This window comes from Schistocerca cancellata, chromosome 4 (assembly GCF_023864275.1).
Source record: "Schistocerca cancellata isolate TAMUIC-IGC-003103 chromosome 4, iqSchCanc2.1, whole genome shotgun sequence".
Lineage (NCBI taxonomy): Eukaryota > Metazoa > Arthropoda > Insecta > Orthoptera > Acrididae > Schistocerca > Schistocerca cancellata.
In genome coordinates, this window is record NC_064629.1 from 691,628,276 (window position 1) to 691,656,187 (window position 27,912).

The 27,912-nt window shown below is 40.9% G+C and overlaps 1 protein-coding gene across 4 annotated transcripts in view; it reads right to left on the reverse strand.

The window, feature by feature from the left end:
• LOC126183752 (succinate--CoA ligase [GDP-forming] subunit beta, mitochondrial) overlaps positions 1-27,912 on the reverse strand; it is a 92,623-nt gene that overhangs the window by 32,556 nt on the left and 32,155 nt on the right. For all 4 annotated transcript variants that reach the window (XM_049925975.1, XM_049925977.1, XM_049925978.1 and 1 more), the window contains exons 4-5: positions 12,951-13,050; positions 3,734-3,886 (exon numbers count right to left, since the gene is read on the reverse strand). In XM_049925975.1, the coding sequence (XP_049781932.1) occupies positions 3,734-3,886; positions 12,951-13,050 (253 nt within the window). The remainder of the gene's footprint in view (positions 1-3,733; positions 3,887-12,950; positions 13,051-27,912) is intronic.

Sequence of the window (27,912 nt, forward strand, 5' to 3'; positions counted from 1 at the left end):
TGTTATAGTCGTCTACAAATTAATTTCAATAAAAACTCTTTAGTGAGTGGTCTAATCCCAAATTCAACAAAACTTAAATTTAATTCTGTGGTATTAATTGCATGTACTGTCAAGATAAAACGTGGACATCAATTCATAACAAGCAAAATTTACATGGTGCATAGATTCAGACACTTTGCTGAGACTACAGGTATTGACTTATCTAATCCCTTGTCACACATTCTTACTGGTTTTTTGTTTGTGATCTATATGATTTGATTAGTAATGGTCTTTTCTTGGAACACAATGTTATTGCTAGAAGGCACAACCACAAACTATGGGCACTTGTGGCAGACCCTGGCTAACACTACTGATGTTGTCACTGTTCATACTCTTTTGAGATATAGCAATTCATATTACGGGCATTAATCTTTCTTATGATGAAAATTCTTTGTTACAAAGGACCTAAATTTCAACATTCCCAGTAAAGTAAATACTAATACTACTAAAAGAACTGTGGTCAAAGTAAAAGGCATATGTGAGATGCTTATGGTCCCACAGCATATACAGGTCAAGATTGCTATGTCTACGCATTTTGTAAACCTGTTCCTACAGGCTCATTCTCAAAGTCTCTTTGTGCCATCATCAAAAGGTTGAATGCAAAACTGCTTGAAAATTAGACAGTTATCACAAAGAGAGATACAGCTAGCTCTATCGTCCTTTAGATTAGGTAAATAAGACATTGGATTTCTTTTGTTCTAATGACATAGCTAAAAGGAACCTTCTTCCTAAATTTGTTACTGAGTTGAAGAAATGTGTAAAACGTTCCAACTTTCTTTTTGCATCTGAGTAGGCTAAATGCAGATGAATCCAAAACTTCCAGTTCTTCGCCCACAAATCTATATAAGTCATTCACCAATATGTCCAATTGATGGATGCCAAGGTCCTAATTATAAAATTAACAGTTTTTGCTATGCTAAGCTAATAGTTGCATTCACTTTTGAGGAAACATAGTCCATAAAAAACAGCTATGAGACAGCAATGTTATTAAGAGAAACTAAGATTCCACGAGAGACTAATGGTGTCTCTGGATATAACCAATTTGTACATAAATGTTCCAGTTGAAGAGACTTTGGAGATTGTAAGATTGAATCTTCTTAAGTATATGAAACTTGCAGTACAGGAAATTACTGAACAGTTGCATTTGTTGCATAAAAAACTAACTTTTAACTGTTTTATTTTCAATGGTAAGGCTTATCTTCAAATGGGCGGCATGGCAAAAGGTTGCTGTCTTTCTGTGTTTTTGACTGACATTTTCTTTAATTATCTAGACAGAAAATTCTTTGCAAATAACAGGGCCATGTCTAATAATATAATTTTGTATCGAAGATATGTAGGTGATATTTTTATTGCACTTACAGCAACAGAATCACACATTTGGCAGGCTCCTTCAGTCTGTTGCATTCAAAAACATACTTCATTGTCGAGTTGGAATCAAATAGGGAAGTCTTAACTACTTAGACTTGAATACTTGAATCTAAAGATTCTTGTTTAGATGTTTTCAGAAAACCATGCACCAAAGATGTAATTATTAATGCAGAAATGGAAATGATCATATGGCATTGTTGGCCGAATGTAGACTTTTGCCGCTCATGCGCACTTAAGTGTGTGCATTCTTCCTGCCAATGCTCATGTCAATGTTCAACAGGTTAGCTAAACTTGTCTTAAGCTCTGAATATGTTAGAAAATCATACAGATCACACAAATATGTCTGAAAAATCGTTACACTGAAAGTGCAATACTATTACTATTTATCAACTGGTATTCAATAGAAGGGAAAGAAATCTATTCCTGGTCCTCCTGAGAACCTGCCTAAATATGCATCTATATCCTATACAGGGAATTTCTGAGAACAAACTGTCAATGCATTTAAAAAAGCCAATATACAAACTGGCTTCCAGATGCTCAAGAAACTTAAAGACAGTTTTGCTTACACCTGTTGACAACAAGCAGGATAAATTTACAAAGTCGAAGGTATATATAATCACTTGTGGATCCTTTGATAGTGTTTACATTTGGCAGACAGGGCATGACTTTTTAACCAGATTCGGGCAACTCCATAACAACAACACTACTGCTATGGGTTGTCATCTCAGTGATCAGAAGCATCATGCAGATATGACTAAAAAATCCCTAATGGTCTTAAACATAAAGCCACAAGGCTTAGATTTAGACATTTTGAAAGAAATTGAGATATATAAGCATTTTAATGCTAACCAACATGGAACCTTGAATGAACACAATCAATATTTTTCAGGATTTGTTATGAGCACGGCTGTGTGACACCAATGTCTGATTCTGAGAAAAACTCCAGCTTCCATTTAATTTTTATATAGTGCACCTCCCCTATCTAACCCCCTTTTCTCCATTCCTATCCCTCCCGGCCAATCTAATTTCTACTGTGTCTGTTTCATATTTTATAGTTTAGGCTGTAGAATTACATTATGCATTTTATACTTTTGCTTTACAATTTTTGTAAAGTGCAACAAGATGACACGATTTTAATGTTTGACGATCTATGGTACCAAATAATACTTCTTAGTTATATGGACATGATGGGTAATCCCACCAAGACTGATTTTTGTTTATACTACTTATACTGAAATACGTCCCACGTTTCATAAAAAAACTGGCTGTGTTCATTAGCAGATTTTTTTTCCCCTATTTGATGTAAGTGCAATAGTGTACATTGAGTACATTCATTTACCGATTTGGGTCAGCCAGATGGACTACCCTAGTTTTAATGAAAATATTGTATTCTCCTTCCCCTTTCTTACTGCCTATACTCATATTTGTGGCATATGCTTGTACTGCTATTGCATATTTTAAGTTTATGTGACTTGTCATATCGCACAGTTGTTGCGATTGTAGCTTTTGACGATGTGTGGCACCATGTAATACTCTTGAATTTAACTTAAAATTTAGTAACTTTTTATCACTGTCAAGGCATTGCAATTTGTATAAAGCAAATATTTATTATAAAATAAGTTGGTTCACAACAACCAGACACATCGTATAATAAATGTATAGTAGTTGTTGATCATTGGCACCACTTTATGTTTTGTAATGTCACCTGGTGGCAAAAATGTCTTCTTGGTCTGCACTCTGCAGAATTATGTCAGTAGCCTGTGAATGTTTGTTTCGTGTACAACTGGATACATATATCTACATGCAGCAATAGCACCTGGGTAGGTGTATTATAATTTGTGCCAGATGTTTTTAAATCAAAGTGGAATGATAAAGGCATCCATTACTATGTTTTATAAAATATTTCTGGAAACAATTTTCTGTAGATGTCTGATGGTGAACAAATTCCAAAATGTGTCATAAGCAATAGTCATTCCTTGCCTGATGTTTGACTTATCATTGCAACTCAGTCAGCCCGTATGCAGAACTACTGATTGTAATATCAATTTATTTGTCTCAATTTCATTTACACCACTGTGGTATGTTGCTAACAGTTATTGTTTACACCCATGTATTGAAATTTACCTTCCATCTCCAATTAAAATGGGAAACCAGACCATACTAACCACTCTGGTACTACTATAATTCAATTTAATGCAAACACAACAAAAGCTCTCTTATTTTAGATGAATAGATAATGAAAACTAACAAAAGACATAGTTAAAAACTACTTAAAGGTATTCTTACACTGAATATAAAAGATGTACAGTGCTTGTGATCTACAGACCTGTCCATCAGTATACAAACATAGGTCTCCCGCTTAATGGTAACAGACTCTGCTACCATAACTTTCTTAACTAGAATGCCATCTTTTGGAGTCTGCTTGGTGATAAGTCTATGCCCAATCATGTTTCCCAAAATTGCCTCAATTTCTGCTGGCCTGAAATAAAATAAGAGTATTAATTCTTCAATATAACTGTTTCCTGGAGGATACAAAACACACACTGTTTAAAACAAATAGATTAATCCATCGTATGAGAAGTTTCTGGGATGTAAGGTACAGTGAAGCAACTCAGACACCCTCTCCCATGCAAATGTCAACCTCTCCTTCCAGTGGTGTACCCCGTTACCATGGCTATGACGACCGAGTCATTGTGATATAACCAAACCACACAAAGGGAATTGTAGGAAATGACATTCTCTGCCCACCTATAACACCTTCACTGGGAGCAAGTGTCAAGGCTCAGAGGTGGCAGCACAAACATGGCAATGCGCTGATATAGGTTAACTACCCACAACTGCTTAAAATCAATACATTAAAGAAACTAAGAGAAGCAGCTAGATGGACCTAAAAACAACTATGACAACATTTGGCGTAAAGAAGGACATGTTTATCAGGTTCCGAAACGTTCAAAACTTATACCAACCTGAGAAACTGCCACCACGTAGAGCAGCAGCAGAGATATATAGACTCAGCATCCTGGCAGCAAGTGAAGTGAGATGGAATGAATTTGGAGCATTGAAGACCTTGAGTGGGCATACATCTCTGTATTTTGGAAAGCTAAACAGTGATGATCCATACGTGGAGAGAGTGGGATTGCTCCTAAAAGAATGAACAGCAGCTTGGGGAAGCACATGTCTTCAAAAATTCTCAGGACAAGATTCAAAGGAAGAGTGAGAAACAACTCCATAGTGCAATGTTATGCAAAAACTGAAGAAGCTAGAAAGGAAATGCCAATTTGTATGTAGAACTCCAGAAAACAGTCAAAAACACCACCAGGAAAGTTATTTTAATTATGACAGGTGATTTTAATGCAAAGATAGGTGCAGACAATCCTGGAATGGAGCAAGTGATGAGACAACATGGAATCAGCAACATGATTAACAATGAAGAGGTTTTTGTAGCTTTCTGTGAAAATAACGATCTAATTATTGGTGGCACAATCTTCCCTCATGAAAAATGTCAAAATATCACAGGTGTCTCCTAATCTTCACATTACAAATCAAACTGACCACACAGCTTTTAGTAGAAAGTGGAAAAAAATCCCTCATATAATTGAGAAACCGAAAGAAAGCAAACATAGGTAGTGGTGACCACCTTATGGTTGCACATGTTCGCATCAAGATAGTCATTAAAAGAAAGTGTTCCCACACATTGATGTAAGAAATTGAAAAATTTCTGGAAAGCTAGAAATATAGATCCTTCCTGTTGCCCTTCATCCACAGTTCTCAGTATATCATGTGAGAAAAGGGCAAGCTCAGTACTGCATGAGCAATGCTTTCCAAAACCATGCCGATTCGTGGACATAAGCTTCTTAGGCTCAAGAAAGTTTATTATATTCAAACTGAGAATGTGTTCCAGGATTCTACAACAAACAGAAGTTAGGAATACTGGTCTGTAAATTTTGTGGGTCCATTCTTTTTACCTTTCTTAGCGTAGTCACCTGCACTTTTATCCAGTTGCTTGGGACTTTGTGCTGGGTGAAAGATTCACGATAAATGCACGCTAGGTAAGGGACCAATGCTGTAGGGTACTGTTTGTAAAATCGAACTGGTGATTTATTTGTTTTCAAATCTTTAAACTGCTTCTCCATGTCATGTATGCTTATTTCTATGTCGTCCATACGGGAGTCTGTCCGATGGTCAAGTGACTGTACGTTTGTATTATTCTCCTGTGTAAACAATTTCTTGAATGTGAAATTAAAAAGTTTGGCTTTCATTTTGCTATCTTCAACTGCCACACCAGATTGGTCAACAAGAGACTAAATGGAAGCTTAGATCCGCTTAGTGATTTCACAGATCTCTTCACAGATGCACGAATCTCTACTAATCTTTGCTTGTCATTTGTGCATCCCCTTTTGAACCTAGCCTTTGCTTCCTCAGTATCTTAAGAATTTTGTTATTAAACTGTGGTGGGTCTTTTCCAACCCTCATCCACTTACTAGGCACATAATTCTCCCAACAACGATTAAGAATCTGCTTAAACTTTGCCCATAATTCCTCTACATCCATCTTACTGGTACTAATATGTTAATAACTGCTTATCTGGTCTATTTAGCAGAAACACTGTCCCAGCCTTATTGACTGATTTATTAATTTTTGTCATCATAATTGCTGTAACGACAAGTCTATTTGTAGCTACAAGGTCTAAGATATTTCCATTGTGTGTGGGCTGCCGAGCTAGCTACTCAAGACAATTTTCAGAAAATGTGTTCAAAAGTATTTCACATGACTGACTGTTTGTCTGTACCCCCCCCCCCCCCCCCCCCCGTCCCACAATTAATCCATAGACATCCCAGTCTATACTTGGCAGGTAAAAGTCGCTTCCAAATAGTATTATATTATATGAACTGAGTATTTATGCACTCTTAACCGTACACTATCTTTGAATGACTTTAGAACTGCCATAGTGGAATCAGGTGGCCAGTAAAAACACATCCAGCAATTAACTTAGTTTCACCTACACCTGTTATATGTGACCAGACAACTTCAGTGTCACATTCAACTTCGACCTCAGTAGAGAGAATATTTTTGTCAACTGCAATCAAAACTCCCCCTCCTACGGCCTCTAATCTGTATTTCCAATATATGTTCCACAACTTGCTAAATATCTCAGAGCTTTCACTTTGGGTTTCAGCCAGCTCTCAGCCCCAAGAATAATTACAGTGTGAGAACTTTCCTGGAGGGCAGTAAATTTGAGAACTTTATTACGAATACTTCAACAGTTTACTCACAAAACTGTGAAGATTCTTGCCAAAAAGAACATCTCCTGAAGTCATCCTGTAAGGAGCAAACAAGGACATCTCCTCACCAACGATGATGCACAATATCCAAGATGGCATGAGCACTTTATGGAGGTGCTGAATAGAGATAATGAGGGAGAGTCTAAACAACAAACAGCACCACAAGATGAAGATGATCCTGAAATATTAGAAAATAACATTAAATTGGAGCTGCCTTCAAAGGAAGAGATCAAGGCAGCAATCAAGCAGCTAAACAATCAAAAAGCCCCATTGATTGGTAACACAAGACCACAATATCTGACCACTGAGCCCGACACAGCCACTAATCTTCTCCACCCTCTTTTGACAATGATAAGGAATTTGAAGAGCATGCCACAGGAGTAGAGAGAAGGAATTTTAATTAAATTGCCCAAAAAAGGTGAAACCACCAACACCAACTGCCATAATTGGAGTGGCATTAACTTGCTTACAATTTCAAGCAAAGTGTTGGTGTGAATAATCCTTAATAGAATTAAGGGCCAAGCTGGACTGCAGATAAGAAAACAGCAAACCAATTTTAGAAGTAACCTTTCTTTTCAGACCAAATAAACACTCAGAGCCATCATCAGACAACCAAATGAATTCATTACTTGTCATCACATTCTTTTTGTTGACTTTTAAAATGTCCTCAACTCCACTAAAAGGAGACCTACATGGAAATCTTTGAAAATGTACATTACCACAGAGAATAGAGTGAAGGTTGTCAGGAAGACTTACAATAACTACACATGCCAATTCATCCATGAGTATAAAGCTATGGAGTGCCTTCCAAGTTAAGTCTGGAGGTTGCCAACAATGTGTTTTATCTCCAACTATCTTTTTACTGGTGCTTTATGAAATTACGAGGAAACTGGTGGACAAGAAGGAGAGAGTGATATGCTGGGGATTGAATGAGCAATTGTAAGATCTTGAGTTTAACAATGACATTTGCCTCCTCTCGCAGAACTATGTTGACATGGAAAGAACACTGCAGGACTTTGAGCATGAAGCCAAGATTGCCATGCCGAAATTGGAGACTGCCAAGATGAAGATTATGAAACTCAATAAAAAGAAATATGAGAAAGTTGGAAACAATGAGGAAGTTGAAATGGTAAACGAACTCACACACTTTAGGAGTGTAGTTACTGAAGTCTGAGGAGCAGCTGCTGATGCTGGAGGAAGAACCTAAAAGGCAAATGGGGCCTTCATACAACTATATCCATTATGGAGGGCAAGAGATATTTCCATGACAACTAAAATATGAATATTCAGAACAAATGTGAACGCACTGCTGCTACACGAATGCGAAATTTGGAAGATTACCTCTACAATCACCAATAGTTTGCAAGTCTCCCACAGTAGATGTTTTAGGAAAGTCGTAACACTTCGACTGCTGGAGGCATGTTAATTCATCATGCATCACCGTACCCCTAGTGCGCCCGATGTGTTTAAGCGCAGCCCTTGGGTTTTCCCTACCGCAGTAAGGATGTGTTGATGCATACCGCTAGGGACAAATTTAGGTGCACTGAGTCACAGCTACCTGAGAACGGAGACGTGTAAACACACAGAGCTGTCTTTCCGCCCTGCTCTTTCAGTAGCTGTTCAGTGGTCTGACTGTATAGTTCAAGAGTGCCTATATGTTTGTTGCTGTGTTCCATCTTTGCAGAATTTTACTTTGCTTCCCGTGTTTTTGTCAGTTTTGTTGTTTTCTATGGAAAAATGTCACGTCGCCCTGGTTGCACTGATAAAGAGATCCTGGATATGCTCACTAGGAGCGACAGTGAATGGGATTATCTGATGTTGCTAGCAGTGATGAATCTTCAACAGAATCTTGAAGCTGTACTCCTCAGCCCTTTACATCAGGGGGAGGGCAAGAATTACGATCAGCAGTTTGTTTGAACTCGAGAAATCAGAAAGTGACACTAAAATGGCTCGGAAAAGCGCGCATGTAAGTGACAAGTTTGACTGGAAAGAAACCAATTTCCAACCATTAAGCCATTACTTTGATGACTCGACTTCAGGACACAAATGGTGATCCAAGCATTCTTTCATTTTTTCTGATATTTATGTCTGAAGAACTGTTGCAATTTATTGCAGATGAAACAAATTGTTTTTCCATTTACACCAGAGAAAGTACTACAGAATCTGTGATTTCTCAACTCTCAAAGTGGAAAGACATTGCATTTGAGGAAATGTATTATTTTATTGCTATGTGCCTTCTAATGTCGCAAGTTAAGAAGTTAAAATTAAGTGATTATTGGTCCAGCGATACACTTTTGAAAACACCAGTTTACAGCGAAATGGTCCTGAGACCATTTTTGTCTACTTCCAAGAATGCTACACTTCAGTGATAACTCAGAGTACTGGAGGTGACAGTCTATTTAAAATTAGGATGACTGTTGACAAAGTTCGTAAGACGTTTTGTAATTAATTTTGTCCATATCACAAGCTTTGTATAGATGAAAGTATCTTGCCGTTCAAAGGACAATTAGCTTTTAAGCAATTTATTCCAACCAAACAAAGTAGATTCAGAATAAAGACATTTGTACTGTGTGACTGTCAGAGTAGGTATATTTTGGATTTTATTGTATACATAGGTGCAACAACAGAAATTGAGTTCCACAATTTAGGAAAAAGTGGCAACGTAGTGGCAACTCTTATGGGACTGTATCTGGAACAGGGTCATATTCTGTGCGTCGATAATTGGTGCTCCAGCCTGGACCTGTTCCTCTGGCTTCACAACCACGGGGAGCCGCACGCGGCACTGTTTGTAAGAATAGGCGCAACATGCCAAAACTGCGGAAGAAATTAAAATGAGGAGAAACTGAGTTTAAGTCCACTGACAAGATCCTTGCTATCAAGTGGTACGATAGGAGAGAGGTGTGCATGTTCACCACAAGTCACACAACACAGATGGTTTAAACAGAAAAGACTGACAGAAATACTGGCGAAAAAATATATAAACCGCAATGTATTGGAGATTACAATTTGATTATGGGTGCAGTTGACCATTGTGACATGTTACTGATCTCTGTGGGATCAGTGCGCAAGACTGTGAAATGGTACAAGAAATACTTTTTTCACATTCTGGATCTGTACATTCTAAATGCTCATGCTCTCCACCAGTCGGTAACAGGGTGGAAAATAGCACTTACGGAGTTTTACCTTTCTCTTGTACAGGAGATTGTAGAAAAATATGCTACATAATGGAAAATAGCTGGTAGAGGAAGGCGCTATGATGACGAGAATCCTCTGCGATTCACAGGGAGACATTTTCCAGCTGTAATTATGAGTAAACATTTGCAGAAAAGTACACTAATGCGCAGATGTGTGTTTTGCATGAAACAGAATCTGCGCCAGGAAACTAGATTCTAATGCAAAACCTGCAATATTCCATTATGTGCTGTACCCTGCTTTGAGACTTATCATACAAAGAAGCATTACTAATAATTGGGAACTAAACCCGAGAAAATTTGTTGACACTTCTGAATGAATTACTAAAAAAATCTATTTTTAACTTCGCCAGTGCCAGTCCAGTGTCCGGATCGAAAAGAAGTATGGGAAATAGATGTAACAGATGTAAAATTATTCAAACAATGCCTGGCTTCTTCATATGTAGCAGTTTGCTAGCAAATGAAAGGACTTGGTGATTGAGAGAGCGCAATATCTGTACTGTGACAAATGTAAATACACCTAGTACATTTTGTGCCAATAACAAAATCCATATATTAATCTACATATGACACATTTAAATTATTAACATGCGACATAGATAGTTATATTCCTTTATCCTTAGTAGTACAAATACAGAGCACATTCGGTCCACTTGTACAAAACCAGTTTTCCATAACTGATTTCAAACACCTTTGATCAACGAGAAATAACATGCCAAAGTTAAAACTCTGTTCTCAGTGTGATTTTTCTTGATACTTTGCCTCTGTTGTTAGCCAATATTGGAAATTAAACTCACTCTTCTGGGGATGGTGGGAGGTTTAAAATTGGTTATTCGAATGAGGCTGGCTCTGAAGCATTAATAGAAACCGGTATTTGTAAAAGAAGTTTCGAATATACCCTGCTTTTATCTTTTCATAAGAATCAACATCTTTTTGACTAATTTGTAGATTATTGGAAAATAGTAGAAGAATAAAAATTGTTATTCCATATCTTTGTCCAAATTTCATTTTCATCATGCGTTCACTCTACTAGATATGTGAATTAGAAGTTTACATTGTTTTCGGGCATGATTTTCACACCCTACTTTCATTGCAATTATACAGCTTGGAATGTTTTATAGAACATGGTTTTTCAGCAAAATCAGAACGAAAATATCACATTTTTGACATTTTTACAAAATCTTCAAATTTGCGCTTAGTTCATTCAGTACGGGAAAGTGCTACACAAATGAAACTTTATATTTGAGAACCTTGTGTTGTTAGGTTAATACATGCCAAGTTTCATGTTTGTCATAGCATTAGTCTAGGAGATGCAAAAATCCAAATTCGAAATTTTTTCAGGTGCCTATTTTTTTGGCCAATTTTACCTACAATTTTCTGGCTCAAAATGGCTCATAAGATTCTTTTCATTATTATTCTTAAGATAATGCATAAAGTTGTACAAGATGGCCACATTTGATTTGTTTACAAAAACTATTGCCCGAGATATTACAGCTCAAAGTCATCAAAAATTCACACTGGCTCTGTGCAAGTCGTAAGCAGTCCAGAAGTTTTCAGCACAGGGTGGGTCAGGCTGCATGGGCCGCTCCGCTCCCCACGGAGCTCCGTGACACAAGCACTTAGCACAGGGAGCCGGATTACGCTGCAGGCTGTGGCAGTTCAGCGCACCAAGATGATGGTGCACCTCCAGCAGTCAAAGGTTTAAAATCTCTCTCTTGGGCAGATGCGATCTCCAATGAAGACCTTTAGAACAGAACTAGAGAAGAAAAAGTCACCATCCAAACCCTGAGAAGGAAGTGGAACTGCGCTGGACACATCTTTCAAAAAAGCCGGGATGCTGCAAAGACAAAAGCTCTTTGCTGCTACTTACAGGGTAAATGGAAAGAAGGAAGACCAAAGATCAGAAGAGATCAAGAAGGAGAGGAAAACATTTTCAGTTGAAGATTGTTGCCCAAAATCAAGTGTGCTGGTGGAGCTTCATCGAAGCCCTAGATGCTCTGCAAAAGAGCGACAGGAAATGAAGACAAAAAAGACAAGAATTTCTAGTCTAAAATAGCATGTGGTGAAATACATCACAGGTCTAAATGAAATTACATTCTGTTAAAATCTACGCCAAGAAGAAGAATGTGCCAAAAAAAATTTATGACTACCACATGCATAGGCATGGAAACTTCAATGGATGGTGCACAATCTTTATTGTATGCACAGACATAAACAGTGATGAACAGATGTGCCATTTCAAATATTTCACGATAGACTGATGACCATAGGAAACAATATGAATGATGTCATTCCTTTCTTTTATTCCTCAATAAGCCATAATATTTCTCATATTATCTATGGCTTCTTCACTTCTGTCTTTGTTATACATGGGGTAGACTCTTAAGACATACAGTGTTTTGTCTTGATTATACCACATTTATTTTCTATCAGACAATTCCCAATGTTTTTAATTAGCTCTGTGTTTCTTATCTAGGAAAATTTACAGTTTATCCAATTATTTATCAATTAAAGTAATTCATTCATTCTTGATGCCATATCTGTTGACATATTCTGAACATGAGAACTCTTATGGACAGACCACCACGACAGGATGTATATCTTTTTTATTTTCTTAATGGCATCATTAATACAGTAGTTTTGTAATACTGTCCCTAAGCACACACAACCATTCTGAAAGCGAAATTGCAACTTGAAGTCACATACACAATGGCTGCATGGGTAAAGAGTATTGTAATAACATCAATAGAGTGAAAATTATCTGCGAGTGCAGAGGCTAGAGCATAGGAATATCAAAAAGTTGGTAGTATAAAACTAAGTGTCAGATTAAAGCAAATAAAGATTTTATAGCCAATCTTGGTGGTTTCTGCCCATATGAGTTTTAAATATTTCTTAATAAATCAACATCCTACTTCCTCATACCTTATGACATGCTACTTCCACAAAAACAAAAAAACTATACTACTGAAAGTTACGAATAAAAAAAGCACTAATATACCACACACTGTACATGAGCTTTTATCAACCCAATATTCCACAAGAAATACTAACAACACATACAGATACTTACTTCTTTGTTATGTGAACACCGCTTTTAAATCCGTTATCAAAATGACCAAGCCCTCGCCCACCTGCTAGCACTTGTGCTTTTATGACATACTCAGGAACTTCTGAAATTAAAATGTTATTTTTTCCTCAATATAAATATAACAAAATCAAAAAGCTATCTGTAATGCATTTTGTAAATTTTCAATGCATTTTTTGCACAATGTAATTCATTCTGTGATACTGTAAAGCTACTTGCAGCCTATACACATACTGATAGTTTTTGCTTACTGGATCCACTATCTTAATTTTATTTGTAGGTAAGATAGATGAAGCTATTTATTGACTCATTTATGTAAATTGTTAATGTAACACGTATTAACTGTATGGTTTCTTTGAGTATGATTCTTTGATTATGATAACGATCCAGGCACTACTGGAACAATATATGGAGATTCAATGCTTAGACATTCCTGGTAGCAAAATGTATGCTTATTTTAAAATATTTAATTTTAAAGCACACTTGAAATCTTCTTTCAAATAATGCACCCACTTCTTACTATGCACTGAAAGAGGCTCAGCATTTTACCACCATTTCATGATGTGATCAGAGATTAATTGGATTACAATGCATCATTCATTGTATCATGTAGTGATACTATTCTAGAACATTATTCGTAGGTGGTCCTTAGCTGAAAATCTTAAATGCAGCCAGTGTTTAAGAGTTTAATTGATTCAGATGTGTTAAAGACCAGTAATAATGTTTCAAAGTATGTATGTGGTATTTTATGTTGAATACTAGTGCAAATATCAAAGTGAAATAAAGAAATACATGATAACTCATGAATTTTAAAACGATGTAAACTAGGCACATAATATGTCTTGCAACATTTATTTCTCTTCTATTATTCAAAACAGACAAAGCTTCTGACATGGTACACATTGCTTCATAAGCGTCTACAATGAGGTGACAAATGTCACGGTATAGTGATATGCACATATCTAGATGGGGGTAGTATCGCATACACAAGATGTAGAAGGGTGGTGATTTCGGTGGAGCTGTCATTTGTACTCAGGTGACTCATGTGAATTGTTTTCCAACATGATTATGGCTGCATGATGGGAGTTAACAGGCTTTGAATGTGGAATGGTAGTTGCAGCTAGACACATGGGACATTCCAATTTGGAAGTCATTAGGGAATTTAATATTCTGAGATCCACAATGTCAAGAGTGTGCCAAGATTACCAAATTTCAGGCATTTCTTCTCATCACGGACAGCACCGTGGCTGATGGCCTTCACTTAATGAATGAGAGCAGCGGCATTTGTGTAGAGTTGTCAGTGGTAACAGACAAGCAACACTGCATAAAATAACTGCAGAAGTCAATGTGGGATGTACAACCAACATATCCATTAGGACAGTGTGACAAAATTTGGCATTAGTGGGCTATGGCAGCAGACGACTGAAGCATGTGCCTTTGCTAACAGGACCCACATGACTGGAAAACCATGGCCTGATCAGGTGACTCCTCGATTTCAACTGGTAATAGCTGATGGTAGGGTTCTTGTGTGGCATAGACCTCATGAAGCCATGGATCCTAGCTGTCAACAAGGCATTATGCAAGTGGTGGTGGCTCCATAATGATGTGGGCTGTGTTTATATGGAATGGACTGGGTCCTGTGGTCCAACTGAAATGATCATTGACTGGAAATGGTTATTTGGGGCTGCCTGGAGATCATCTGCTGCCATTCCTAAACATGTCACCAGGCCACAATTGTTCGCAACTAATCTGAAGAACATTCTGGACAATTCAAGCGAATGATTTGGCCACACCGATCACTGAACATGAATACCATCAGACATGGGACATGATTGAGAGATCAGTTCATGCATAAAATCTTGCACTGGCAACACTTTTGCAATTATGGACAACTATTGGAGCAGCATGGCTCAATATTTTTTCCAGGAGACCTCCAACGACTTGCTGAGTCTGTGCTACATGGAGTTGCTGCACTACGCTGGGTGAAAGGAGATCTGACACGATATTAGGGGGTACCCGATGACTTGTCACCTCTGTGTATATTGTATGGACAATGTCTCACACTAAAACTCTGCGAGGAAGTATTTACAATATCAAAATACCCCTTTCTTTTTCTGACTGAATGCTCTGTTGTGGTATCCATTAAATCCACCCTCTTCAATCTGTCTGACCTCTTTGTTGTTTGATTTTACAATCAGTTATATGAATATAGCTGATTCTCCAATCTTATTTCTGTTGCACATTTCACATGCTTGCTTGATTTATAACCAAATACCTAACAGAAGAAAGAAGAGAGTTTGACAATGGTTGTAAAATTAAGCAGCATTTCACATCATATTATAGTTTCAGTAAACGTATTTGCATATTGTCTGCATACATCTTGCTGTACAGGAAAGGGGAAAATTGTAGAAAAATTTCACATTCTTAAGGACTGGCACCTAGATTGGAAAAGGAAACTAAACAAATTACCCCACCCTTGTAACAGACTGGAGAGAGGAGAGAGAAGTGTTGCAGGTATCAGTGTTGTCATATACCAACATGGGCAGAAATAATGAGATGGTAATTAGGTCAGAAGATGATATGCTGTAACATTTCGGTTGGTCTTATGTGGCAGTTATCAGTTAAATGCTGCATGGAATGTTGTAAGAGTATTCTATCCACCAGGGCAACTGGCACTCATTATCTGATAAATAATGTCTTTTAACCATTACATCTATGATGCCACATAAATTACTATTTGTGTATGGTTATAACAGAACTACTCAGATTACATTTGATTACTGATGTCACAGTATTACCAACGATAATTATGTCACCTTGATTTTTTGTGGACTATCCAATGAACTGCATGATTAAAACTGGTAATCAAACATTTTTACTCCAACAGCCCTTAGGCTGAAGACACCACGTGCTCTGATTGACTTTTCCCTATATGTGGATGAACTTAAATGGTTTCTATTTCAGCTATATTGCTGAATCTCTCTGATTTTTCTCTGACCTAGTCAATGACATCTTCCTCTGTAGGACCCTACATAGACCATGAAAGAAATAACTGTGTAAAACTGCCCACTCTCTCCAATAGTTACAGCACAGCCCAGGCTGAGACTATGTTCCTCAACTTTCTAAAGATGTTCAAGATAGTTTGAAATGCCTGGATAGTGAACGAAACATGAGATTACCGAATATGTGTAACTTTGCGAATGAACTGAAAACATCCTGGATTTTCTTACAACTATCTGGGTGTTGGAAATGCAATGACAGTAAACAGTCTCACTGAAGGTTTGATATTATCAAGCAGATTACTTTTATGTATTTCTGTAACATTTCCTCAGACTACACCTGAAGCTGCTGCTTCACCTGACAGTTTCTCCCCATTGAAAAATTGACACCTAATTTTGTTTTGCTAAGCAAGATCTGAAAAGGACTGGCACTTGTTGCAGGGACTGGTAGTCAATGCTCTACTTACACAAATGTATTGTATTATGAATAAATAAGGAAAAAAAATCTCATGTTATTGTTTGTTGTAGCATCAGCGATGAATCACTGGAAATAATGCTAACCATCTAGTAGTATGTGTCCAGACTGATTTAAGGTGAATTAACAGCACAAATTTAGATGCAGAAAAGGCAAGTGCCAAATAGATTCAGTGAAAGAATCCTGAGTAAACTTAATTTACCTAAGAGACATACATATGTCTCAACAGTATGTGACTTACCATATAGGATTAAATAAAAGGAGATAGAAACGATTCAAAAGAAAATGGCAGATTTCATCACAGGTTTGTGTAACATGTGGAAGAGTGTCATGCAGCTGTTCAACCAGCTTTAGTACCAGACACTAAATAAGAGTCCTTGGGAATCAGATAGGCTTCATGTTAAAAAAATCTGAGATCATATATTCCGAGAGGAGTCACGCAATAGATTACATTCTCTCTCGACACATATTTCACAAAATGATCATGAAAGAAAAATCAGAGGAATTTTTCTTTGAAGGCAAAAATGGTACACAATGTATCCTCTACTAAGCAGGATAATATTCTTGAAGAAGATAAATGTAGATTTAAATGTCACATAGCGAATTTTTTCATACAATTATCTGATTAAGGCACAAACTGGCTAAGCCCACTGTCATTAACTGCAATTAATAATGTTCTGAGACAGCAGTTCACGAGACTAACAATGTTATATGAGACATGTCCATCATCCACAGCATTTGAAAATAGAGCCCCTAATCAAAGGCTATGTTCTTTCCTGCTGTGCACAAGACTTAGGGCTTGAACTTTCTTTTCATCTTTATACATTAATATTTGAGAATGCAGTCTATGAAATGGAGGCTAGTTTGACTTCCACAACCTTAATACACTGAAAAATAATATGATGTGCGTCCACACCCACGTGCAAGCGCTCCCGCACGCGGACCCACATGCGCGCGCACACGCACACGCACACGCACACAGCACTTAATAGGGACTACCAGCATATTCAAATAGTACATTTTACCAAAAGGCAAGGAATATGTTAACTATCTTTAGAACGTCAGTATCAGAAAAAAGGGCATTTTTCTTAGTGGATACCACAGTTATAAATGTACTAAATGAAGGCAGTACCTTCCCACTCAGGCTGTATTTATTTAGACCTCTTCTTCGTTGCACAACTTGTTTTGGCATCACCAGTCCATACCGAGTTTTATTCTTTGGTCAACATTATATCGTGCATTTCTCTTGTCTTAAGTGCATCAACTATTTATCAAACAATCAAGAACAGTACAATATGTAAAGGAAAATGACAACATCTATATCATATGAATATGCTGCCATTTTCATAGATATGGCACCTTGTTCTACGTAACTATCTTTCAGTTAAGTTCACACAGTGTGTGCTCATTTCATGATGGTAATGCAGTGTGCTATTTTATATAGCTAACCACACAATAATAGCTTAACAGAGAAACTAGTTGTGGAATGAAGAAGACATCCAAACGTGGAAAAATGCTGACATCATTTGTGAAAAAAAGATGCCAAAGTGACACTACAGAGGATGTTTGCTATTATGAGCAATACAGGACAATACATTCAATGTTCACTAGAAATCACTACGCTAGTTTCTGAGAAAGTTGTCCATTATCGTAGGTTCAATTGTGATTAAAGTTGCTTGGTTAACTTGTTAACAAGCTGAACTGCAATGCCGTGCTCCTGCAGAATCCAAAAAGTAGGTTTATTTAATGATAAAAACCTCTCAGTTGATGTGTGGTTTTTACCCACTGAAACAAATGATTTTGCTTCCTAACAAAGATGGTGCTGCAGGCTAGCAACCATGTTACTAGCAAGCAAGTCAGTACTGAAGGGGATACCGAACACGTGATCTACAAAACTGTGCATCTGCGGAAAGATAATACAGTTTTGGAATTATTTAGAAGAAAAAGTTGAAATGCATATTTATCACATTTCCTCTGTATGGACTACTATATTAACTACGTTATTTCAGAAACACCTCCACACAGTTCACTGGTGAGTAGGAATCTAACAACTACTGTTATGGGGCTGGCAAGGATATAAGTGCACGTTTTTGTGTTTTTTGGTAAATTTAAAATAGCTACAGCATTTTATTTATCATAACATTAAGTATGTGCCAAGTCTTCAACAGCAAACTTAACAATATTAACTAGGTTATTTCAGAAACACCTCCACAATGTGTAAAATTTTTGGTGAACAATGGAGTAACAATAACAGACCAACAGACAGATATGTCAGAACAATGCTACCCCAGGACAGCTTAAGATGCCCTGCATTTCTCATCCAGGCCACCTTATTTTGAACAGCACCACCTGTCTGGTCTGTGTTCAATAGAATAAGGACAAATAGTAGAAGCTGTGGTGACTCAATGTACAAATGGGGATTAACAACGCCCAACTCTGTTTGTGACACAGAATGATAAACTGTTCAGCATATCATAAGTGTGTGCCCAAACCAATAATTTCCTGGCAATTCAGAGTGTAAAGTAACAATCTGATTTTTCTGTAGTCTCTGTCACCTCCTTGGAAGCACCTCAGTTTGTGTTTTTGAAGCTAAAAATCTTACTCAGTGTTTGATGGTGTTTGATCAAGAAAAATGTACACAACAATCCAATTTAGGTTGCAATTTTTCACACATTTTATAAGACTCGAAGTTATATTGTTTGGACAATGACCAATTCTCCTCCTTCATGAAATTGTTAGTGCTTACTACCAGGTCAGCACTTACAAACAACAAATTCCAGTGGTAGTATTACTCTTACAATTTCCAAAACTATAAAAAATGCTCATTAATGAAGCACTGTCCAATAATCAGTGGTAGTTCTAACCAGTCCCTGAACTAAGTAATTAAGTGTGGCAGGAAACACTGTCCATATTTACGCAAGACATCACAGTTTGCATACCGCACTGGTGTTTAGTAATCTGTCAGAGTAAAGTAAACTACAATATCTGACATAGTTCACTCAGTAATTAAAGTCATGACACTCAATAATAACTCACTCATGTGACAATGATAGTGTTGTGACTCGCCGATCATTCAAAGCGCTGCCGCGCAATTACGCGCGTCCTCTACGTGCGGCGCTGTCTGCCAGCCATGCAGCAGCTGCGCCACCTAAGCAGCCAGCCGAGCAGCGGCTGCTAGACTGGGACTCAGTGCTCATTCGAATGCTAACGTGTACACATGTCTTGCTTGTCAACTTACTCTGTGACTTATATGTGTTGTGTCGTTCTGAAATATATGTGTTAAACTTGACGTTATAACAATTGGCGACGAGGTAGTGGATTTTTCCTTTTCACCCTTGACCCACAGGGTGCCATGGCTACTGTTGAGCAACTATTGCAAAATCTCCTTGAACAGCAAACGCTTCTAACAGCGGCGATTCGCGATGTCGTCGCGGCATCAAACGCGGGGCGTTTCTCGTCGTTGGCTATACCTCCTTTTCCTCCTTACGACGAGACGGCGAAAGACTGGTCTGATTATGAGAAACGTCTTCGACAGCACTTCTTGGCATTTCATGTCACGGACGAACAACCATGTAAGTCTCTGTTCCTTTCCTGGATTTCACCTCAAATGTATCGGTTGTTGTCACGATTGGCTCCTTTGAAGGATCCTGCGTCTTTGTCCTTTGCTGAAATGTGCTCACTTCTGTCTGTCTATTTTCAAAAGCAAACGCATGTGGTAGCCTCTCGTGTTGCCTTTTATCGTTGTCAAAAACAGCCACATCAATCCTATCGCACTTGGGCTGCTGAACTTCACGGCCTCAGTCGAAAGTGTCAATTTGTTACTGACGTTCACAAAGAATCCTATGCCGATTCCATGGTACGGGATGCTATTATCCGGTCGGCGCCCGACAAAGAAGTTCGGCAACGTGCCCTTCAGTTGGCGAATCCAACTCTAGATGAAGTTCTCCCCATTGCGCAGTCTTTTGAAATTTCTCGCGCCGCTGGGGCGCAAATAGAGGCGTGGGGTGATGTCGGGGAAATACAACCTCTGTGTGCTGTTGACGACGCATGGCGATTCTTGGAACAATTATTGCTCCCTGTCCCTGGTGTATCAATTACATGGACGACATTGTTGTCACTGGCTCCACCACTGAAGAATATCTTCAAAATCTCTGCACACTTTTTCATGTCATACAGACTGCCGGTCTTAAGTGTAATCTTCAGAAATCACAATTTTTTCAGGCATCTATCACGTACTTGGGGTTTCAACTCTCTCAGGATGTATTCGTCCGCTTCAGCAAACTGTCACTGCGATCGATGCCCTTCCTCGCCCTACATCTGTTAAGGAACTGCAGGCCTTCTTGGGGAAAATAGCATACTATCACAAGTTTTTACCGTCTGCGGCTTCGGTGGCTCAGCCGTCGCATCGCCTGTTGCATAAAAACGTGCCTTTTCACTGGTCCGCGTCATGCGAAGCGGCTTTCCAGCAATTGAAGACTATGCTGAAACAGGCCCCGTGCCTGGCTACTTATCGACCTGGCCAACATCTTGTTCTTGCCACAGACGCCTCTCAATACGGGGTTGGTGCAGTCCTTGCACACCGTTTTTCTGACGGTTCTGTGCAACCCATTGCTTATGCCTCCTAAACGCTCACGGATGCCCAACAAAAGTATTCTCAATTTGAGAAGGAAGCTTTGGCCATTATTTATGCTCTTCATAAGTTTGGTGTTTTTCTCTATGGCTCAAAATTTCATCTTGTTACGGATAACAAACCACTTGTTTCCTTGTTTCATCCATCAACGTTACTTCCCGACAAGGCTGTACACTGCCTCCAGGGTTGGGCTCTTTACTTGTCTCGTTTCAATTATGAGATTCATTTCCGGCCAACGGCTCAACATGCAAATGCTGATGCTCTGTGTCGCCTTCCCATGGGTCCTGATCAGGCATTCGATATAGACGAACTTTTGTGTTTCCACCTGGATGTTGCCGAGCAGCGGGTTGTGAACGGGTTCCCCATCACTGGGGACAGGCTGGCGGCTGCTACGGGTTCTGACCCTACCCTCTCCCGGGTTTTACGCTGTATTCAGAAGGGTTGGCCAGATCACCCGTCCGCTAAGACTTCTAATCTGTTGCAGAACTACTACGCTTTGCGCTACTGCCTCACGGCTAGGGATGGTGTTATCCTCCTCTCCACTGACAATACTTCACCGCGTGTTGTGGTACCTGCGTCTTTGCGTGCTTCGGTCTTGCGCCTCCTTCACCAAGGGCATTGGGGTGTCTCGCACAAAATCTCTGGTGCACCATCATGTGTACTGGCCTGGCATCGACTCTGAAATAGCACACATGGTCGCTGCCTGCGGCCCTTGTGCGTCATAGGCCGCTGCTCCGAAGTCATCTTTGTCACCGTGGCCTTCACCTGAGAAGCCCTGGGAGCACATTCATGCTGACTTTGCGGGACCCTTTTTAGGTACTTATTGGCTGCTCGTAATTGACGCCTACTCTAACTTTCCTTTCACTGTCCGTTGCACGTCGCCTACCACCGTGGCAGCCACCAGTGCTCTCGCCCGCATTTTTTCTTTGGAAGGCCTCCCCTCTACTCTTGTTACTGATAATGGTCCGCAATTTGCCTTTTCCAAATTTGCGGATTTTTGTGCTCGTCGCGGCGTTATGCATGTCACGGCCCCGCCGTTCCATCCACAATCCAACGGTGAAGCTGAACGACTGGTCTGCACATTTAAGGCTCAGATGCGGAAACTTCTGACTTCTTCTGCTGCTGATGGTGCGCTTCTCCAGTTTCTGGCATCTTACCGTTTCGCCCCCATGGGCGACCACAGCCCGGCTGAGCTCTTACATGGCCGACAGCCCCGCACGCTACTTCATCTTCTGCGGCCTTCCACGTCACGGCCGCGGGTGCCTTCACTTGGCCGGTTCACCGCCGACGACCTCGTCTGGGTACGGGGATATGGCAGGTGGCCAAAATGGAGCCCGGGCCGCACCTTAAGACACCGTGGCAGACGCCTGTATGAAATCCAGATGGACACGAGTGTTGCAGTGCGTCATTCGGACCAGCTTCGGCCTCGTGTGCCAGCAACGCCTGTTCCGAATGCCGCTACACCACCTTTGGCTCTACCTGATGCTCGGGATCTTGGCATCTCTGAATACTCACAACGCAGCCCTCTCACCGTCATCGCAATGCCAGCACAAGAACGGACGCCACCAGGAGACGTGCCCATGCAGGAACCGGATGACCATCCTCTGTCAGAGCAAATCTACTCGCCTCCTCCTCCAACGGACGCAGACACATCGCCCATGTCTCCTGTCATATCAACTGGACTTGCCGCAACGGGCAGATTGGTGCATGGGGCCCCAGCAGATTCGACCCCTACGTCTCCTGTCATCTCGACCTGTTATCATCGGGGACACTTCGTCCATACAGGAAGCCTCCTCCTCGAGACTTTACGGCGAGTCAAACAACGCCTATGGATGTTAGCCATCTCCAGGACACCTCCATCAAGACCAGTGCAACAATTTCAAAAGGGGGAAAAGTGTTGTGACTCGCCGATCATTCAAAGCGCCGCCGCGCAATTACGCGCGTCCTCTATGTGCGGTGCTGTCTGCCAGCCATGCAGCAGCTGCGCCACCTAAGTGGCCAGCCGAGCAGCGGCCGCTAGACTGGGACTCAGTGCTCATTCGAATGCTAACGTGTACACGTCTTGCTTGTCAACTTACTCTGTGACATATGTGTTGTGTCGTTCTGAAATATTTGTGTTAAACTTGACGTTATAACAGATAGCTCAAATCACCTATCCATCACAACACAGTTCAGTCAAAATACACACTCAAAAATCACTTTAAAGTTTCTGGGCATCAACATTACTTCATTTCTGTGGCTGTAAGTACAGGTATTTCCATGAAAAAATCGTTCATACCAACAACATGAGCCAATATCGGGAACAAAGGTGTTACATGCTTGTTATCTCGACCAGGACAAGGTGCAGACTGACTCATTTTGAGTGACATCCAACTATTTAAAGGCTGGAGTATGAATGGACTGTTATTTTGGAAATTATACAGTCATTTAAGAAACAGCCCTGAGATAAAATTTTGCTGATTAGGATGTACCATAAATATTGACAAAATTTTGGTTTACAATGTGGTATCCTAGGCATTTAGAAAAGCTCGTGAGATCACTTTATGCATCCACATTGGGAATAACTTATGAGTACAGGTGTTGTATTGCAAATTATTTTCAATAACAGTAAATTATTCAAAATCTTAATTAGTGGCTAATTTAATTAGTGAGGGGGTCATTTGATTAAAAAAAAAAGAAATATAGGACAAGAAACATACAGTATCACAGTTCAGAATTTAATAAGCCTAATGGCAAAATTGGCAATAGAAATTATGATGGTATGAAACTTAAATGTTAATTATCTACACTGTTGGACTCAGGAAAGTCCAAGTTAAGTTTTCGAGTATTTAGGTACATGTCATACACATATATAAAACACATAACAGTATAATTATTGTAATTACTGGGAAGAAAAATTATTACTCATCAGGGGTGGACGTAATCACACATGGAATAGTTCCAACTTGCTATGTCACAGGAGGATTGGTTTAAAGAGGAGGGCAGGGGGGGGGGGGGGGGGGGGGGCGCGGAATGGACCAAACTGCAAGGTCATCAGTCCATCAGTCCCTTGTTCCTGGTAGAACAATTACCCAAGAGAAAGAAGAAAACAATGAAGACATACGGCACAATAACAGGAGAAAGGAAGAACAAGAAGAACGACGGAAGAACAACAAATATTACAATGTGCAAAACAGGACAAGAAAACCACAGAGAGATGCAAGAAACATGGAGAAGAAATTAAAAACAATAAAGCAGAATACCATGGCTGGCTGACCATGAGAATAAAAATGGAAAATGCAGCCACTCTGCAACACATTAAAACCTCCACCCTAAAAGCCGTAGGGTGGAGGACACAGAGGGACAAAGGATATGCGCTAAAACTAAGATCAAATGATGAAACCCACCCTCACGAATAAAACGTAAAACTAAAGCTGCTGTTGAGGCATTTTTGCCCAACACCACAGGTAGGGTGCTGGTAAAGTTTAAAGTCCACTGCAGAGCAGCTAAAAGTGGGCAGTCCAGCAAGAGGTGGACGACTCTCATTTGGGAGCCACAGCAACACTGAGGTGGGTCCTCGCAACGGAGGGGCTAACCATGTATGAGCCACGTATGGCCAATGCGGAGCCGACAAAGGACAACTGATTCCCTGTGACAAGCCTGCAGGGAAGACTTCCACACATTCACAGTCTGCTTAATGATACGCAGTCTGTTGTGCATCTTGTTATGCCACTCTGCCTCCCAAAGTTGAAAAACCTTGCAGCGTAAGACAGAACGCAGGTCACACACAAGATTATCAGTGGTAGAGCAACCCTGGCGGAAGCCACCCAGATATGGAGCCAGTAGGCCACGTGACTCCAGGACTCAACCCAACCGCTGACACACCATGCGTTCCAACAGCGTACAGAGAATGTTGGTGAGGCTGATGGACCAATAGCTACCCACATGAAGCAGGTTTTAGCACCACAATGATGATGACCTCCCGCCATTGTGATGGAAAGACACCATCGCATCAGATCCGGTTAAATATGACGAGGAGATATCGCTTGTAGTCAGACAAGAGATGTTTAATCACCTGACTGTGGATCCGATCCAGTCCAGGAGCTGTGTTGGGGCAATGTGCAAGGGTGCTGAGGAGCTCCCCCTCTGTAAATGGGGCATTATAGGGTTCACTGTGGCGTGTAGTGAATGAGAGGACTTTCCTTTCCATCTGCCATTTGAGGGTGTGAAAGGCTGGGGGGTAGTCTCCGACGCAGAGGCTTGAGCATAGTGCTCACCAAAGTGCTCGGCAATCGTGTTTGCATCGGTAGATAACATGCCACTGATGTTAATGCCAGGGACACCTGTTGGGGTCTGGTACCCAAAAAGATGTCTAATCTTCATTCACACTTGGGGAAGGTGACGTACGGCACCAAATGGTAGACACGTACCTCTCTCAGCACTCTTGTTTCCGTTGTTTTCTAAGCTGGCAAACGCGGGAAGGAGTCGCTTAAAGGCTATGAGGTGCTTTAAGGAAGGGTGCCGCTTATGTTGCTGTAGAGCTCACAGACACTCTTTAATTGCCTTAGCGACTTCTGGCCACCATCAAGGGACAGTCTTTCGCCAGGGGCAACCTAGAGAATGAGGGATCGCATTTTCCGGCGCAGAAATTATCGTTGTAGTGACCTGCTCAATCACATCAATGGCACCACGTGGGGGAGACTCAACGGTGACAGTAGAGATGAAGGCTACCCAGCCTGCCTTGTTTAAAGCCCATCTGGGTAGGCGTCCATGGGCATGATGCCAGGGGAGTGGGGAAGTGGTCACTACCACACATGTCGTCCTGTGCTCTCCAGTGAATAGATGGGAGAAGTCCTGGGCTGCAAATTGATAAAACAATGGCCGAGTAACTACCATGAGCCACACTGAAATGTATGGTGGCCCCAGTATTTAAGAGGCAGAGGTCAAGTTGGGACAGTAAATTTTCGACATCTCTGCCACGGCCAGTAAGCATGGAGCTACCCCACAAGGGGTTATGGGCATTAAAATCTCCCAAAAGTAGGAAAGGTTTAGGGAGTTGATCAATCAGTGCAGCCAATACATTCAGGGGTACCGCACCATCTGGAATGAGATATACGTTTTTTTTTCTTTTTTTTTTTTTTTGTGTGGTTTTAGGGCGCACAACTTCAATGGTCATTAGCGCCCGGACTACTCTAAGAATGCACCGCGAGGCACAAGTTGACAACAACAACTAAAAGGGAAAACACGATAAAAGACAGACTGACAGGCATAGGATTAAAAAACAGCATCATCAAATGTCCTTAGAGAGGTTTGTCAAATTGATAAAACGAAGAACATGAGCAGCTGCTCGTGGGTCATCCGCTAAAATGGCATCGAAAGTACTTGGCAGGTTAAGATCTAGACGCAGTGTGTTAAAATCTGGACACGACATTAAAATGTGGCGGACCGTCAGCAAGTGCCCACATGGGCAGAACGGCGCCGGCGCAGCCGTCAGCAGATGGCGATGGCTGAACCGGCAGTGTCCAATCCTTAACCGGGCCAAAACTACCTCCTCCCACCGAGAAGGGCGTGAGGAGGACGTCCAAGCCACGGGAAGAGGTTTTAAGGCCCGAAGCTTGTTGTCTGTAAGTGCAGCCCAATCGGCATGCCACAGCGATAAAATGCGCCGACAAATGACCCTGCTAAAATCGGACGAAGGGACACAACAAGAAGCTGTCCGAGGCTGGAAGACCGCAGCCTTGGCCGCGGCATCTGCAGCTTCGTTTCCAGGGATACCGACATGGCCAGGAACCCACATAACCGACGTCCACCAGCTGCTGAAGAGAGCGTTGGATCCGGTGTACGAAAGGGTGAACCGGGTACGGATCACTGAGGCTCTGGATGGCGCTCAGGGAATCGGAGCAGATGACATAAGCAGAATGTCGGTGGCGGCAGATGTAAAGAACAGCCTGGTAGAGGGCAAAGAGCTCAGCTGTGAAGACCGAACAATGGCCATGGAGCCGGTATTTGAAACTTTGTGCCCCGACAATAAAGGAACACCCGACCCCGTCATTGGTCTTAGAGCCATCTGTATAAATGAAAGTCATGTTGATGAACTTCGAACGAAGTTCCAAAAAACGGGAGTGGTAGACCGAACCAGGGGTAACCTCTTTTGGGAGCGAGCTGAGGTCAAGGTGAACGCGGACCTGAGCCTGGAGCCAAGGTGGCGTGTGGCTCTCGCCCACTCGAAAGGTTGCAGGGAGTGAAAAATTAAGGTGTTGAAGGAGGCGACGAAAGCGAACTCCAGGGGGTAGCAGGGCAGAGACATACAACCCGTATTGACGGTCGAGAGAGTCGTCAAAAAAGCAACGATAAGACGGATGGTCGGGCATTGACAGTAGCCGACAGGCATACCGACAAAGCAGTAAATCGCGCCGGTAGGTGAGTGGCAATTCGCCAGCGTCAGCATGAAGACTCTCTACGGGACTAGTATAAAATGCTCCGATCGCAAGTCGTAAACCCCGATGTTGTATGGAGTTGAGGTGGCGTAAGATGGATGGCCGTGCTGAGGAGTATACGAAGCTCCCATAATCCAGCTTGGAGCGGACGATCGACCGATATAGACGAAGTAGGACGGTTCGATCCGCTCCCCACGACATACCACTGAGAACACGGAGGACATTTAAAGAACGGGTACAACGGGCGGCCAAATATGACACATGTGGAGACCAACTAAGTTTCCTGTCAAATGTAAGGCCTAAAAATTTGGTTGTCTCCACGATTGGGAGAGCAACGGGACCGAGTCGTAAGGACGGTGGGAGAAACTGTTTGTTTAATACAGACCGTCTTCTCGGCAGAAAAACGGAAGCCATTGGCGACACTCCA